Genomic DNA, 14,475 nt, shown 5'->3' with positions numbered 1-14,475 from the left:
ATCCTAACTGGCATATGCTGACTTTTGAGGAAAGAGGTGCTCACAGGAGTTTTTAAAATAAGTGATGAGATTGAAAATCCTTCTCTATGACATTGGTGCTGGCAATAAAAAGATATTTCTGTGGCTTGCCCAGATGGTGTCTTAATGATGTATTCAGTGTCTTGATTGACCTGAATCCATCACTTCTGGATGAAATGCCAGGATTTTAATTGTGGAGGACAAGGTAGTGATATTTCCTGAGATGACTAAACTGTGGTGGAGACTGCTCATCACCAACAGCTGACCTCTTTCCCCTTGAGAATTTTTCCTCTTATCAGAGAAGGAGCTGATTTTTATTAGATAGATTTTTTTAAGTCCAAATTCAGCAGGAGACCATGCAGAAATATTTTTAACCAGAGTGAATCAGGAATCCATTCACCACTTCCCATCAAGTAGAAGAGCCAGACTTCAAGCATTTAAGTATGTTGATCTGCTTTCAAGTCACCTACAGTGAACAATCTTTCTGTACTTTGTGCCTGCATTGGATCCACTCCTCAAAAACTATCTGACAGATTCACCAAACACTTACTTCCATTTCTGGTGACCTGTAATTGTGAATTAGAGATTTCCAATTGTATAGAGTAAAGAAAAAAAAAGAAACTGACTTAAAATTCAAATTATCTATCAAGTTGACTGGAGATCTCTTACTGGAAAATTGTAAAGTATCATTCCTTTCACTGGCCATAAATAAGTATTGTTATTAATTTTAAAATTTCGTTCCATTTTTTTTAATGTAAATAATTTCTTTTTCATTTTCCTGAAAGTGGTAGACCAGAGTTAAAGGGAAAAATGTAATGTAGAACCAGGAGCTACATGCTCTCACCACTAGATGGTGCCCCTACCTCAGTAAACTAAAATGCTGAATCAGTAACTTGGAAACCAATGTGCTGAGAGAATGGGTCCACGAAATAAAATTTAGGCAATGGAAAATGGATTACAGGTAGATTTTTGTATAGTATTAGATAAGTAGGTTAGAAGAGGCTAAAACAGAAAATGCTTAACATTTTAAACATTTGCAAATCTTAAAAATTTTGTTAACAAAAAATTGAACAAGAATAAAATAAGAAAAATGCAGATAAAAGGTTTATGGTTTTAAGTGTAATACAGTACTTCCATTAGTAATATAAAGTATTTTAGGAGTATATAAATATAAAATTTGTAGAGATGGGAAACTTAGTCTTTAAGATAAATTTATATTCAAATCAGGAACTAAGCACAAGAGTCTAATAATGTACACCTTGACTGAATGGGATTCATCCTAGAGATGCAAGGATGGTATAGTATTTGCAAATCAATAAACATAATACACCACATAAACAAAAGGAAATACAAAAATCACATGATCATATCAATAGACGTGAAAAAAGCATTTGATAAGGTGCAACACCCATTTATGATAAGAACACTCAGCAAAGTGGGAATAGAGGGAGTATTCCTCAACCTAATAAAGGCCATATATAAGAGACCTACAGCCAACATCATACTCAATGAGCAAAAAGTAAAAAGTTTCCCACTAAGATCAGGAACAAGACAAGGTTGTCTACTTTTACCACTTCTATTCAACATAGTATTGAAAGTCCTAGCCACAGCAATCAGACAAGAAAAGGAAATAAAAGGCATCCAAATTGGAAAAGAGGAAACAAAACTGTCATTGTTTGTAGATGACATGATAGTATACATAGAAAATCCTGTAGACTCCACCAAAAAACTGCTTGACCTAATAAATGAATTTGGAAAAACAGTGGGATACAAAGTCAATATTTAGAAATCAAAGGCATTTTTCAGAAATCAGAAAGCAACAATGAAATATCAGAAACAGAAATCAGGGGAAAAAATCCCAACAAGATTTATATATAGCAACAAGACTTTGATATAACAACAAGAAAAATAAAATACCTTGGAATAACCAAGGAATTACCTAACCAAGGAGGTAAAAGAACTGTACTCAGAAAACTACACAACACAGAAGAAAGAAATCAAGGAAGACACAAACAAATGGAAACATATACCATGTTTATGGATTGGAAGAATTAACATCATCAAAATGTCCATACTATCCAAAGTTATTTGGATAGGTTCAACGCAATACCTATTAAAGTACCAATGGCATATTTCATAGATATAGAACAAACACTTCAAAAATTTATATGGAACCATAAACGACTCCAAATAGCTGCTATAATTTTGAGAAAGAAGAGCAAAGTAGGAGAGATCACAATACCTGATACCTGATCACAATACCTTTATTACAAGGCCACTGTAATCAAAAGAGCCTGGTACTGACATAAGAACAGACATATGGACCAATGGGACAGAATAGAGAGCCCAGAAATAAACCCAAGTCTCTATGGTCAATTAATATTTAACAAAGGAGAGGGTGCGCAGCAGCATAAAATGGAGCAAAAATAGCCTGTTCAACAAATGGTGTTGGGAGAGCTGGACAGCTACATACAAAAAAAATGAAACTTGATCACCAACTTACACCATATACACAAAGGTGGATAAAAGACTTAACTATAAGTCATGACACCATAAAAGTCCTACAGGAGAACATAGGCAGGAAAATCTCAGATATTCCACACAGCAATATTTTCACTGATTTGTCCCTAGAGCGAGGAACATAAAGGAAAGAATAAACAAATGGGATCTGATCAAAATTAAAAGCTTCTACACGGCTAAAGAAAACAAAGTTAAAATGAAAAGAGAACCAACTGTGTTTTCCCATGGAAAACATATTTGCCAATGGTACCTCAGACAAGGGTTTGATCTCCAAAATATATAGAGGATTCACACGATTCTACTCTAAGAAGACAAGCAACCCAATTTAAAAATGGGCAAAGGACTTGAACAGACACTTCTTCAAGGACATACAGAGCGACCAGAGACATATGAAAAGATGCTCAGTATCACTAGCCATCAGAGAGATGCAAATTAAAAAAACACAATGAGATACCACATCACACCAGTCAGAATGGACATCATAAACAAATCAAACAAATGTTGGAAAGGTTGTGGAGAAAAGGGAACCCTAGTGCACTGTTGGTGGGATTGCAGACTGGTGCAACCACTATGGAGAACAGTATGGAATTTCCTCAGAAAACTAAAAACGGAACTGCCTTTTGACCCAGAAATTCCACTGCTGGGATTATATCCTAAGAACCCTGAGACACCGATCCAAAAGAACCTATGCACCCCAATGTTCATCACAGCACAATTTTCAATAGCCAAGTGCTGGAAGCACCATAAGTGTCAATCAGTAAATGAATGGATCGAAAAACTATGGTATGTTTACACAATGCAGTACTATGCAGCAGAAAGAAAGAACTACCCTTTATGACACCATGGATGAAACCAGAGAGCATTATGCTAAATGAAATAAGCCAGGCAGTGAAAGACAAATACCACATGATCTCACCTTTAACTGGAACCTAATCAACAAAACAAATAAGCAAGCAAAATATAACCAGACACATTGAAATTGCGAACAAACTGACAGTAACCAGAAGGGAGAGAGGAGGGGGTTATGAGGGAAAAGGGTGAAGGGTTTACAGGAACAACTGTAAAGGACACATGAACAATAACAAGGGAGGGTGGAAACAGGGGAGGGAGGTGGGGATGCCTGGGGTGGTGGGGAGGGGGGGGGCAGAAAAATGTACTTGAACAACAATAAAAATCAAAAGTATTAAAAAAATTAAAGTGTTAATTTTACTAGAAATGATACTTGACATAATAAAAAAGTCAAAACTTACCTGGTTCAACGTATATTCATAACACATGATGATCATTGGTAAAGTAATTGATATCTTTAATGGTTTTATTTCATTTTGTTTTCCTTTGAACCAGGTTATTCAGAGAATATTCTACACAGTGAACAGATCTTGGAGTGGAAAAATTACTTCAGCAGAGATAAGAAAAAGCAACTTTTTGCAAGTATGCCTCTTATCGGAATTCACTTATCAGGAGCAATTTAAATACTATTCTTATTTTATGTAACAAATATAATATTTGAGTGCTTATTGTACACAGAGCTTATTGTACACCTTCAGACATTGAGCATTTACCAGATACTTGGGTTGTGCTGGGGGGAACAATGATGAGTAACGAGGGATTTTTACATCAGTGCACACACTGCAGAGCAAAAGGGAAAGTGCACAGCCATACCTGACTTGCAAAAGATCACAGAAGTGTATAATTAACATGCAAAGAAGACTTCATAGAAGGACTCATATGGGATCTTGACCTTGGAGATATCAGGAGTTTACCAAGATAAAAAATATTAGAAGAAAAGAGGATTCCAGATAAAGGAGGCAGCATAAGCAAAGGCCCAGAAGCATGACAGTACAATATCATGCTCAGGAACTGCAGGAAGTCTTAAGTGGCAAAGGCTCCACAGAAACAGTGACCAGTAATGAGGCCTGAGGGATGAGATGAGGCTGGGTTGGGAAGGGCCTTACGAAAGAAGTAGAAAAATTTCGAGTTGATCCTTTCAGCAACAATTCTTTATCCAGGTCCTGCTGGGAAAAAGTACTAAAAATTCCTTTTAAGAAAGAATACATTTTCTTTAATTATTTTGTTTATTTTATGAGAAAGTATTGACCACTAGTGGGAGCCTTTTACCGAGGTAATCTTCATGGCTGATTGTTCAAGCTTCTATTAACCTAAAAACGGTAGAATTGTTCACCCTTGAAAATACATGAAATATATTTTATATTAGTTATATTAAATGAAGTTTAGGCTAATACAGTAGACAATCTTATTTACTCTTTTTTTCCCCTATCTTTATCTGGGACAAAGTAATAAAGACTTGGCAAAATTAGCAGCCCATCATAGCTATACAAACTTCTTGTATTCTAAAATGAACAGTAATCATCACACTTACTGTTAACATTTATTGAATGTTTAGTGCATGCCTAGATTCCCAGTACGTAACATGGAGTGTGTTGAAATGACAATAATTCCATAGAAAAGGCCTTACACCTCATATTCCTGCAGCACATTAGAGTTTGTAGTTTCTGGATCATTATTATAGTCCGTAATTTTTTTTCGATTATAAAATTTGAGGCCCAATATGGTTGAATGACTTAGACAAGATCAAACAGCAAGTAAGTGGCTGAAATGGAAAGAGAACTCAAGTGTTGTTCTTCCAAGAGCATGACGTATTTTCCCCTCTATGTTCTCCCTTACCCATCTCTTTAGCCTTCCTCTTATATGACTATATGCTCATAAAACATTCTAGTAACATGAACATATGTTAAATAATAATCTGAAGTCACTGTTTATTTCTTCACCCTGCCATTTCACTCCCTGTAGTTGTGTGTGTGTGTGTGTGTGTGTGTGTGTACACATGGAGTATTTAGTTTTATTTTGTATGGCTGCTTTTTTGAGTTTTTTAAAATATATATGATCATACTATTCTGTTAACTTGGGGGGGTTGTTTTGTTTGGGTTTTTTTTTTAGTTAACAATATGACTTAACATTCCCTTAATTCCCATTCAAATAAATCTGTATCATTCTTTTAACTACTGTATAATCTATGGCATGCCTATACTATTTACAATTAATTACAAATTCTTCTATTGATGATATTCAAGTCATTTCCATATTTTCCCTGTACAGTAATGTAGTGAACATCGCTGTACTTTCCTCTCATGTGTATATGAGTAAGAATTTCTCTAGAATAGATTACCAGAGGGGGGGTGTGGAATGCTGGATCGAATGGTATGAGCATTTCCAATTTGATAGATCCTGCCAATTTTCATTTCTAAAACCATGTACTCATTCATACTTACATTTACATACTCACCAATAGCAAAAGTTGTTCATCTTTTTCATTTTATAGAAATGAGATTTCCTTGCTTCTCAAGATTTGTTTTATTGTACATATTCTGCTTTTTATACATTAAAGAGCATTTTATAAAATAAAACATTACAGCAAATTTGGAAAACAAGAAAAATCACGTTCTATGACCATAATACAACTAATACCATTTTTGTATGTGTTCTTCTAGTCACATTCATATGCATATTTGGAGTTTAGGATTTTCCATAGCTCTTAGTGTGTACAATTGTGTATTGTGACCACATCATAGTTTTCCTTTATTTCCATGTAGACTTTATAATTTTTACTGGACACATAATCTCCCACTGAGTAGAATTCCCATAATTTAATACTTTATGTTGTTTTCAATTTGACAATGCATTTTCTTTTTCCAGCATTAACATTTAAAAGATATTTTTCATCAGAGTAATATATTTGCACCATGCAATAGTCACCTTTGTGCCTTAATGTTTTTTACCTTGAATTTCATTTTGTATTCCCATAATGTTAACATTTCTTTCTATTAAGGTTTAGATAGATAGTATGTATATTTTTAACACCATTTTTTTAAACCTTTTAACTTTTATTTTTAGATTTCTCTCCTCTGGACAGCTTATATCTAGATTTGTTTTGGGTGTTTGTTTTTTATACTCAATCAGAAGATCTTTTAGTAGGGAGATTTAATTCATTGTCTTTATTGTTGTTATTGATATATCAAATGTTATTTGTCATTTTACTTTATTTTTTCTATTTCCTAAATTTCCTTTGGTTTCATCTTTCTGAATCATTCTTTTCTGAAAATGTCTTCATCTGCCCACTTATGATAATTTGATTAACTTTAAGAATTCTGGTTTCAAAGTCATTATTTCTGTTGTTTTCCCTAAGGCTGCACAGTGAGTCAGGGGAGACCCAGATCTACTTCCAGCTCAGGGCTCTGAGGCTTTGCCCCCCACCCCACCAGGCTTCTGTGCCCGGCCACCACACATCACCACAATGGTATACATAAGTCACCTTTATGGTAAACTTCATTTCATTACAAAACCAAGCCCTATCTGCGGATGCCCAACTCTTCATAATAGAATAGATGGTCACTGCCTAATCACTTTGTTAAATGATATTAATCACTTAACATCACTTTGAAGTTAAAAGCGATGTCAGTATATGGCCGTGTAACTAAGCCTGTTGTCTAGTTGTTTGGTGCTTGCTAGTCTGGTGACCTCCGATGAGCTGCAGCCCCCTTGGTGATGGTCCTTTCCTTTTCCTGCTATTAAATCCTCCACAGCATCTAACCATTTGCTATGTATATTACAGAGCTCATAAGTACTTATAGATTGATCAGGTGATTAAAGGGAGGATGAGGTTATCTATTAAAGTTCCTGATTTGATACCAAAACCAAAGCTTTTAATTCAATTTAATATAAAAATTTACTAGATTCTGTATAATGACCAAACCTGGATTACCATAGTTTTAAAATAAGTTTTCTTTATTCATACCATTTCAGACTCTAGCCCTTTTGGAAGAAGAGGAAGATATAAACCAAATCACAGACTACTTTTCCTATGAACATTTTTATGTTATTTATTGTAAATTCTGGGAACTAGATAGTGATCATGACCTCTACATCAGCCAAGCTGATCTATCGAGATACAATGACCAGGGTGAGTTTCTATAGATGTTTAGACTTAACTGTTTTGAAGAAGGCAATAGTTAAATAAAGTATCCCTGCTCATTATGGGGAATTCCTATTTCTTAAATTCTGCACTCTTTAAAGGGCCAAGACTTTTTAAGTGGAAATGAGTAAAAATGCTATTTTTTTCTTAGAAGCCAGGTGTAGGAGACAGGGCTTATTGGAGGTAAGTAAGCAGTTAGAGTCTTAGTTTTGATGAATTGGAGAGTCTGTGATGTTTGTTTTCTGATTATGAATTGAATGAGATCCACCCTGTGTAAAATTTATTTAAAAAGAATACATTTATTTAAAAAGAATTCTTTTTATTTAAAAATAATTTGTATATACCTTTACAAATTTCTTATTTTATAATATTTATACATAGCCATGGATGAAAATAATTTTTCTGATAGGCCAGTATTTTCAAGGACACTTATAAAAACTTACCTTTTGGAATTAATTCCAAAAAAGATTTTGGTTTGGACTGATGAATTTTATGTACTTTGATTTGTCAAAAACCAAAATATTATATATCACATACCCTTTTTGCTTCATTTTTACCAGTAGTCAACTTAAAACCTATTACCTACTGATTTAATATTTTAAGAAAGCACCAAGATACACTGATTCATTCTTCTAAGATTTCCCCTGTTCTGTTCTTAAATTGTCTTCTCAAGTGCTGTTGTTTTATTAAATCAGCCTTTTGCCTTTTAGATGCAGCACAGTACAAATATTATATAAATGCATTGAATTTTATTCCCACTGTTTGGTTGCATATCTGTATACATCTTAAGAAAAGATTCATTCTATATAATGTCAAGTTTTATAGAACTTTCATATTTAAGAAACAGAGTTCTGCCTCTCAAATTCTTAGGTGCCAACCTAAGACATGAACCTAAGACATGTCAACCAGACATGAAAGGGAAATACTCAAATATACTTATTTGATAAATATTTTAGTACTACATCCTCTCCTCTTCAAGTATGCATAACCTTCCTGTCACCAGAATAGCATAAAAATGGAGATATTCATTGGGTCAGCCTTACTAGCAATGTACCTGCTAATTACCAGTGGCCAGATCATCTGTATGTGAGCCATCCTCTCAAGGTCATGAAAAACCTTTTGGTTCTAAAGCACCCTGTCTGGCTGACATAAGCATAATTCTCACTATGTCCCCAAATATGTATATCCACACATACAGCTCATGTAAGCATGTTAAAGGGATGAAGTCCAAAAAAACAGGCATCTGGGCCTATATGACAAAGGGGCCCCTGAAACTCTGTAATTGTCCACCAGAATTCCAACCTGTCATTAATAGGACAATATGGTCTTCAGTTTTAGGATGCTAAACATTCCAAATCTAAAAAAGGCTTTCAGAAATACTTTACCTTTGGAATTAAATATCCTTGCCTTTTCAATACAGTCCTCTTTTTTTCTATATAGTTAAAATTATTAACCCCATAAACCAATGTTTAACAAAGTCTAGAGGGTCCTTCTGGAAGCTCTGATTTGTAGGCAGATGTAGCTGTACTGACTCCCATATTCTCAACACTCTTCAGCCAAACTAACTTACCTGTATGTGGGCCATACCTAACTTTATGCAGGAGAGTTAGATGCTGGTTACTCTGGAAAGCCCTTATCATTGGTTCTGAAACGTTAGTGTGCATGCCATTGTCTGGGGCATTTGTTAAAAGAACAGACTTCTGTCCTCACCACATCCCTAGGTCTGAGATCCATTGTCATTTTTTAAAAAAAACTAATGGTTTAGGTTATTTTGAACCACAACGAGGTATGCTACTCTAGAGCGGTGATTTTCAACCAGTGTGCTGCAAGAATTTTTAAAACATGTAATACCCAACTATCTAGTCAGGGGTCCTGACCTCTTTTCCCTTAGATTGGCAAATAAAAAGTGACAACAGCCAAAGAAAAACAATAGCTATCTGGTGTGAATGAATCAAAATTGTACCTATTTTATACCTATTTTTGTCAGATCAGCAAAAAATATGTATTTTTTCGGTGTACTGCAGAATTTTAGTAATTTGTTTTCATGTGTGCCATGAAATGAAAATGGTTGAAAATCTCTGCTCTGGATTAGCTAGCGTCAATTTTCAAAAACAACATACTATCTTAAGATATATTTGCCTCTCTCTTTGATAAAACTTACTGATGTAATTTCTAAAAACTACATATTATATCATGTTATATCCTGGACTTTTATAGAATGAGAATATAAAAATAGTATGTTTATGGTATGTTTTGGTATCTTTTGTAAAAATCTACCTGAAAGCATTCTTCATTGTTTTATTCAATATCCCTTATAGTAGGAGCTGGTTATCAATTCCCCTTTGAATTGAATGCTAGGATAAAATTTGTCTTGTTTTAAAGGAAAAGTTGTCTTACTAGATAACAAGATCAATTCAGCTTCTGCACACTATTGTCTTAGATGTCAGGGTTTCCAGAACTAAGTAGATGCTCAACTATATTGATATGTTCCAGCTGTCAGGGACATCCATTAGCTTGTTCTTTTTTAAAATTTATTAATTGACTGAGCCACCCCAAATTCTTATTTTCAGAAAGTATAAATTATACTTTTAGTATAAAGTAATATTTTAACCACTAGTATTTTCTCATGGAAGATTATTATGTTTTAGCTTGTAGCTACTGAAAACAAATTTCCCAAAAGTACTGCCTTTATGGGAGCATATTTTTAACAAGCTTTGTACTTTTTTACTTTTATTTAGCTTCATCAAACAGAATTATTGAAAGGATATTCTCTGGAGCAGTAACAAGGTAAGAAAAAACATCTGAATTTAAAAATAAACTAAAGTAAAACTGTAACAAGGCTTCCTGTGTAATGTAGCAGTGTTGTAGGTCAGATAACAGCCTGCAACATAGTCAGTCACAGCTTCAAACAAAACAGTAGTAATTCTTTAATATATGAGCATCCGTCCTTTATCTAAATACAGGTAGCAGGATTTGATCCTGGTAATTATTTGCATTTAAATTACAAACAAGATTGTTTTCTACATATTTGCAAATTCCTTCTGATTTTACCCTCTAGGCCTTCGAAAACAAGGTAGACCATGGAAGGGATTGCCCTTGTAAGGGTTCCAGCATTCTAATTTTTTAAAATTTAATTTACTTTCCAAAGAAAGATATTACTTTATTTCTTTGTCTATCATTCTACTGAATTTATGAGTAATTTCTCAGGAAATTTTATGTGTTTTGTTTTTTCTTTCCCAGGGGAAAAACAGTACAGAGAGAAGGAAGAATGAGCTATGCGGATTTTGTTTGGTTTTTGATATCTGAGGAAGATAAAAGGAACCCCACCAGGTATGGCTTCTGAGTTTCCTTTGCCAAGATGTTAAACACATGAACAAACCTTGAAAAAGTTAGGATGAACACCTAGTGAATGCCCACTCGACCCAGTGGTACCAAGATGGATTAGACATAGTCTCTGCCTCTCAGACTGAATCTAGAGCTTCACAGCATATCAAGAAAAGTGTTGCTACCCCCAGAAACAAAGGTGTAGTGACATGTGACCTATCCCAAGGGGTAAGCAGGACTCTAAGCATTTATATGGAATGTGGGAGTAGATACTGTGAATTTCTGTTTTATGATCTTTATGGCTCAGTAGTGAATAGGGCAGGGAAAGAAGAGCAAATTGTGGATGAAGCCAGTATTAACTTGAAACCAAAACCAGAGAATCATATACAAGAAAATAAAACTGTAGACTAGCATATGTTATGAAGATAGACCCGAAATTATTTCCAAATTCTAGCAACTCAAAGTTCAGCTTCTCAACTTGTCAGGCCCCTCTTCCAGAATCAGCAGATGCCCCAAGAGAAGCAGGATCTCAAATGCTAGGCTGCTCCTCTCTGGATTTCCTTTTAGATCTGGCCCCCTAATTTTTCACTGCCCTGTTAATAGTCCAGTGCCTTCAAACAGAAATTTTTCTCCAGATTTTCTTTGGGGAGGGAGGCACAAATTTAACCAAAACTCTTAGTTCATCATTACCAGAAGCAGAACTCTTCAGATCAACTTTTCACACCTTGTGGTCCATAACTGGATCTCTACGAAATTTTGCCAAAAGAGGTTTTTTGAGTTAGAAGGTTTCTTTTGTGCCCCCTTTCTGCCTTTCATGCTGCCTTTCTCCTACCTAACAGCTAGCATATTGTTCAGGTGTTATTCTTAGTCAGGTAACAAGTATTTCATGCACAATGACTTACTTAATCTACATATCACTATGAGTTTAGGTATCAGCTGCCCCATTTTGTACTTGAGGAAACAGAAATCCTCAGAAATTGTGCACCTAGAAAGTGACCTAGCTTGGATTCATTCATTCCAGGTCTGTATGAGCCCAGGAATTGGAGTCATATTGGAGCCCAGGAATTGAAATACTGGGTTCTTGAGCACTATATAACACATGGCTCACGATGCAGGACAGCATGTTTACATGTCTCTCTTTTACCAGTGAGGCTGTGGAATCCCTAAAGAAGATTTCTGGCTGGTCTGATGGTAGTGGGTTAGCAGAACTCAACTAAAGTTAGTGTCCCTAAAGAAGATTTCTTATGGTGTTCTGAAATCCCTACTGCTGAAGACACTCAAAATTAGCCAATCATAGAAGAAAGTAACTGCTGATTTTGACTTGCTGATGTTTATTTCCTTGGCGCCTACTGGCACTTACTAGCCACCCCACTGTATTTGTTCTCAGTGCTTCACATTGCTTTCCTAAAGCAGCATGTGAACACAAGACCATTAAACTTAACTTTTAATGTAATGACTATCTATTCATCAAAATCAAACTCTTATTTAATAAAATGTAGTAGGCAACACTTTACAAAATTCAGGTTTGTGGGTTATGAAAGATGTAGTGGAATAAACAGGTTTTGTGAAAGAAATAATACACTCACCAAAATGTGATGAGTGCTTTATAAAATATTGTAAGTCCTCACTTAATGCTGCCAAAGGTTCTGTGACTTTAAGGAAAACGACATATAATGAAACCAGTTTCACCATAGGATAATTGATATACACAAGAGTTAAGTTCCTAAAGCACCTCATCAGCATCATAACAAAACAGTGCTGAATAAAATGAAGTTATTCAAGGACCCAGTGTACTGCTTACAAAGTTAGGATCTTCAGTCTTTCCCATGCCAGCTGCTGTCAGGGTTAGAGATAGAAGTGTCTTTGGGTAAATTGTGTTTGTGGACAGGCTCTTGTAGCCCTCATTTTGTGTGTCATTTAACCACCCTTCACTCCTGGTTTTTGTCGTGTTCTGCTTCTAGCTCGGTCTTCTGACTAAGTGTCTCTCCACAACTATCTCATTCACCTATGAATCTGAGGGTAATTGGCCACTGCCTTTGAAGGGTAGTAGGTACTTAAATATGTATACTGAGTGAACAAAGGGATATACATTTAGTTACTTCCTAAGCAATAATGGAGTTTCCTATAACTTTCTTCTTCATTAGCTTAAAGGAATTTATATCAGGGGTGAGAAATATCCAGACCAGAACTTAATTTTACTCATTCTAAGGACAAGGGCAAAAAGTAATCTTGTTTATGTCTACAAATTGTACAGATGCAGTTTGCCATGAATACAATTATGCTTTACAACCAAAAATTGGAGACAGATATAGCAAAAATTTAATACTGGTTCTCTTTGGGTAGTTATTCCTTTTGTGGGTTTGTTTGTTTTCAATTTTTCTGTCATGAATAGTCATTACTTCTAGACTCAGAAAATGTTACCCATATTATTTGGACCATAAGATGCACCTAGGTTTTAGAGGAGGAAAACGGGAAAAATTTGAAGCAAAAAATGTGGTAAAATATTTAATAACATAAATAACATAATATTTCACCAATGTAAATGTAAACAGAACTCAACAGGAGCATTAACAGTCATTATTCCTCCCAAATTTGGATGGGGGGAAGTGAGTCTTATAGTCCGAAAAATACAGTACCTTTGGTAAGGAAAACAGAAAGTCTGCATTGAAAAAACTTTAGAAAACATCTATTATTTCCAATGAGAAAATTCCCTCTGAACAGGTCCTGTATGTGTTTAGCCATTCAGCCAGTCCCTGCTTCTAAGTTTTCAGGAACAAATAACTATATACTGAGGTATATTGTTTTAGTTAGCTAGCTTTACCCCAAAACATTATCTCTGTTGTACATTGATCCTTTTGTATGCTGTCTAATACTTACAGCATTACATCTGATGCTCTCAACTATTTAAAAGTAGCTATCATGTGACTTTGGCAAATATTGAGGCAGTATATCTGTCTTTGCATTCTAACTTTCTTTTTCTCTTATGGGCTATTACAAAGAACTGCAGTGTATGCTTTAGCTTTATCTATTGTACAGACTCTTGTATCTTGTTCTTAATTGAAAATGCAACTGACTTAAATACTTAGTTTATATTTCTCAGTAAAGTAAGTTGATTTCCACTTCAGTCTTATAGGTGCTTATCAAAATCAAGAGTTATTTTGTTTCCATTACCCTCATTTTTATTATCTTCAGTAATAAAGAATTTTAAGTCACCAAGAAACCTTAGAGACCACAGGACAGTCTGCTGTCCTTTTTGTACTACTCAGGACCTGGAGAGCATTATGCTAGTGAAATAAGTCAATGAGAGAAAGACAAGTACCCTAATATTTCACTCATGTGGAATCTAATGAACAAAATAAGCTATCAAACAAAATAGAGACAGACTCATAGAAACAAACAGACAGCTGTCAGAGGGGAGGAGGCTTCGGGGCTGGGTGAAAAAATATGAAGGGATTAAGTTAAAAAAAAAAAAAAAACCTCAGACACAGACAACAGCTTGGTGATTACCAGAGTGGGTGGGAGGTGAGGAAGGTAGAAATAAAGAGGAGATAAATGTCGATGGAAGGAGACTTGACTTAGGGTGGTGAGCATACAATACAGTGTACAGATGATGTATTATACAG

General features: G+C 35.0%; 1 protein-coding gene across 2 annotated transcripts in view; it reads left to right on the top strand.

Annotated features, from left to right (window-relative positions):
* PPP2R3A (protein phosphatase 2 regulatory subunit B''alpha) overlaps positions 1-14,475 on the top strand; it is a 163,097-nt gene that overhangs the window by 92,849 nt on the left and 55,773 nt on the right. For both annotated transcript variants that reach the window (XM_037143845.2, XM_037143846.2), the window contains 4 exons: positions 3,883-3,969; positions 7,360-7,516; positions 10,267-10,315; positions 10,769-10,858. In XM_037143845.2, the coding sequence (XP_036999740.2) occupies positions 3,883-3,969; positions 7,360-7,516; positions 10,267-10,315; positions 10,769-10,858 (383 nt within the window). The remainder of the gene's footprint in view (positions 1-3,882; positions 3,970-7,359; positions 7,517-10,266; positions 10,316-10,768; positions 10,859-14,475) is intronic.

This window comes from Artibeus jamaicensis, unplaced genomic scaffold, assembly GCF_021234435.1.
Source record: "Artibeus jamaicensis isolate MK-2021 breed Jamaican fruit bat unplaced genomic scaffold, CSHL_Jam_final contig_519, whole genome shotgun sequence".
Classification (NCBI taxonomy): Eukaryota; Metazoa; Chordata; class Mammalia; order Chiroptera; family Phyllostomidae; genus Artibeus; species Artibeus jamaicensis.
The sequence above is the reverse complement of the archived record's forward strand: the minus strand, read 5'-3'. Positions and strand labels throughout refer to the sequence as shown.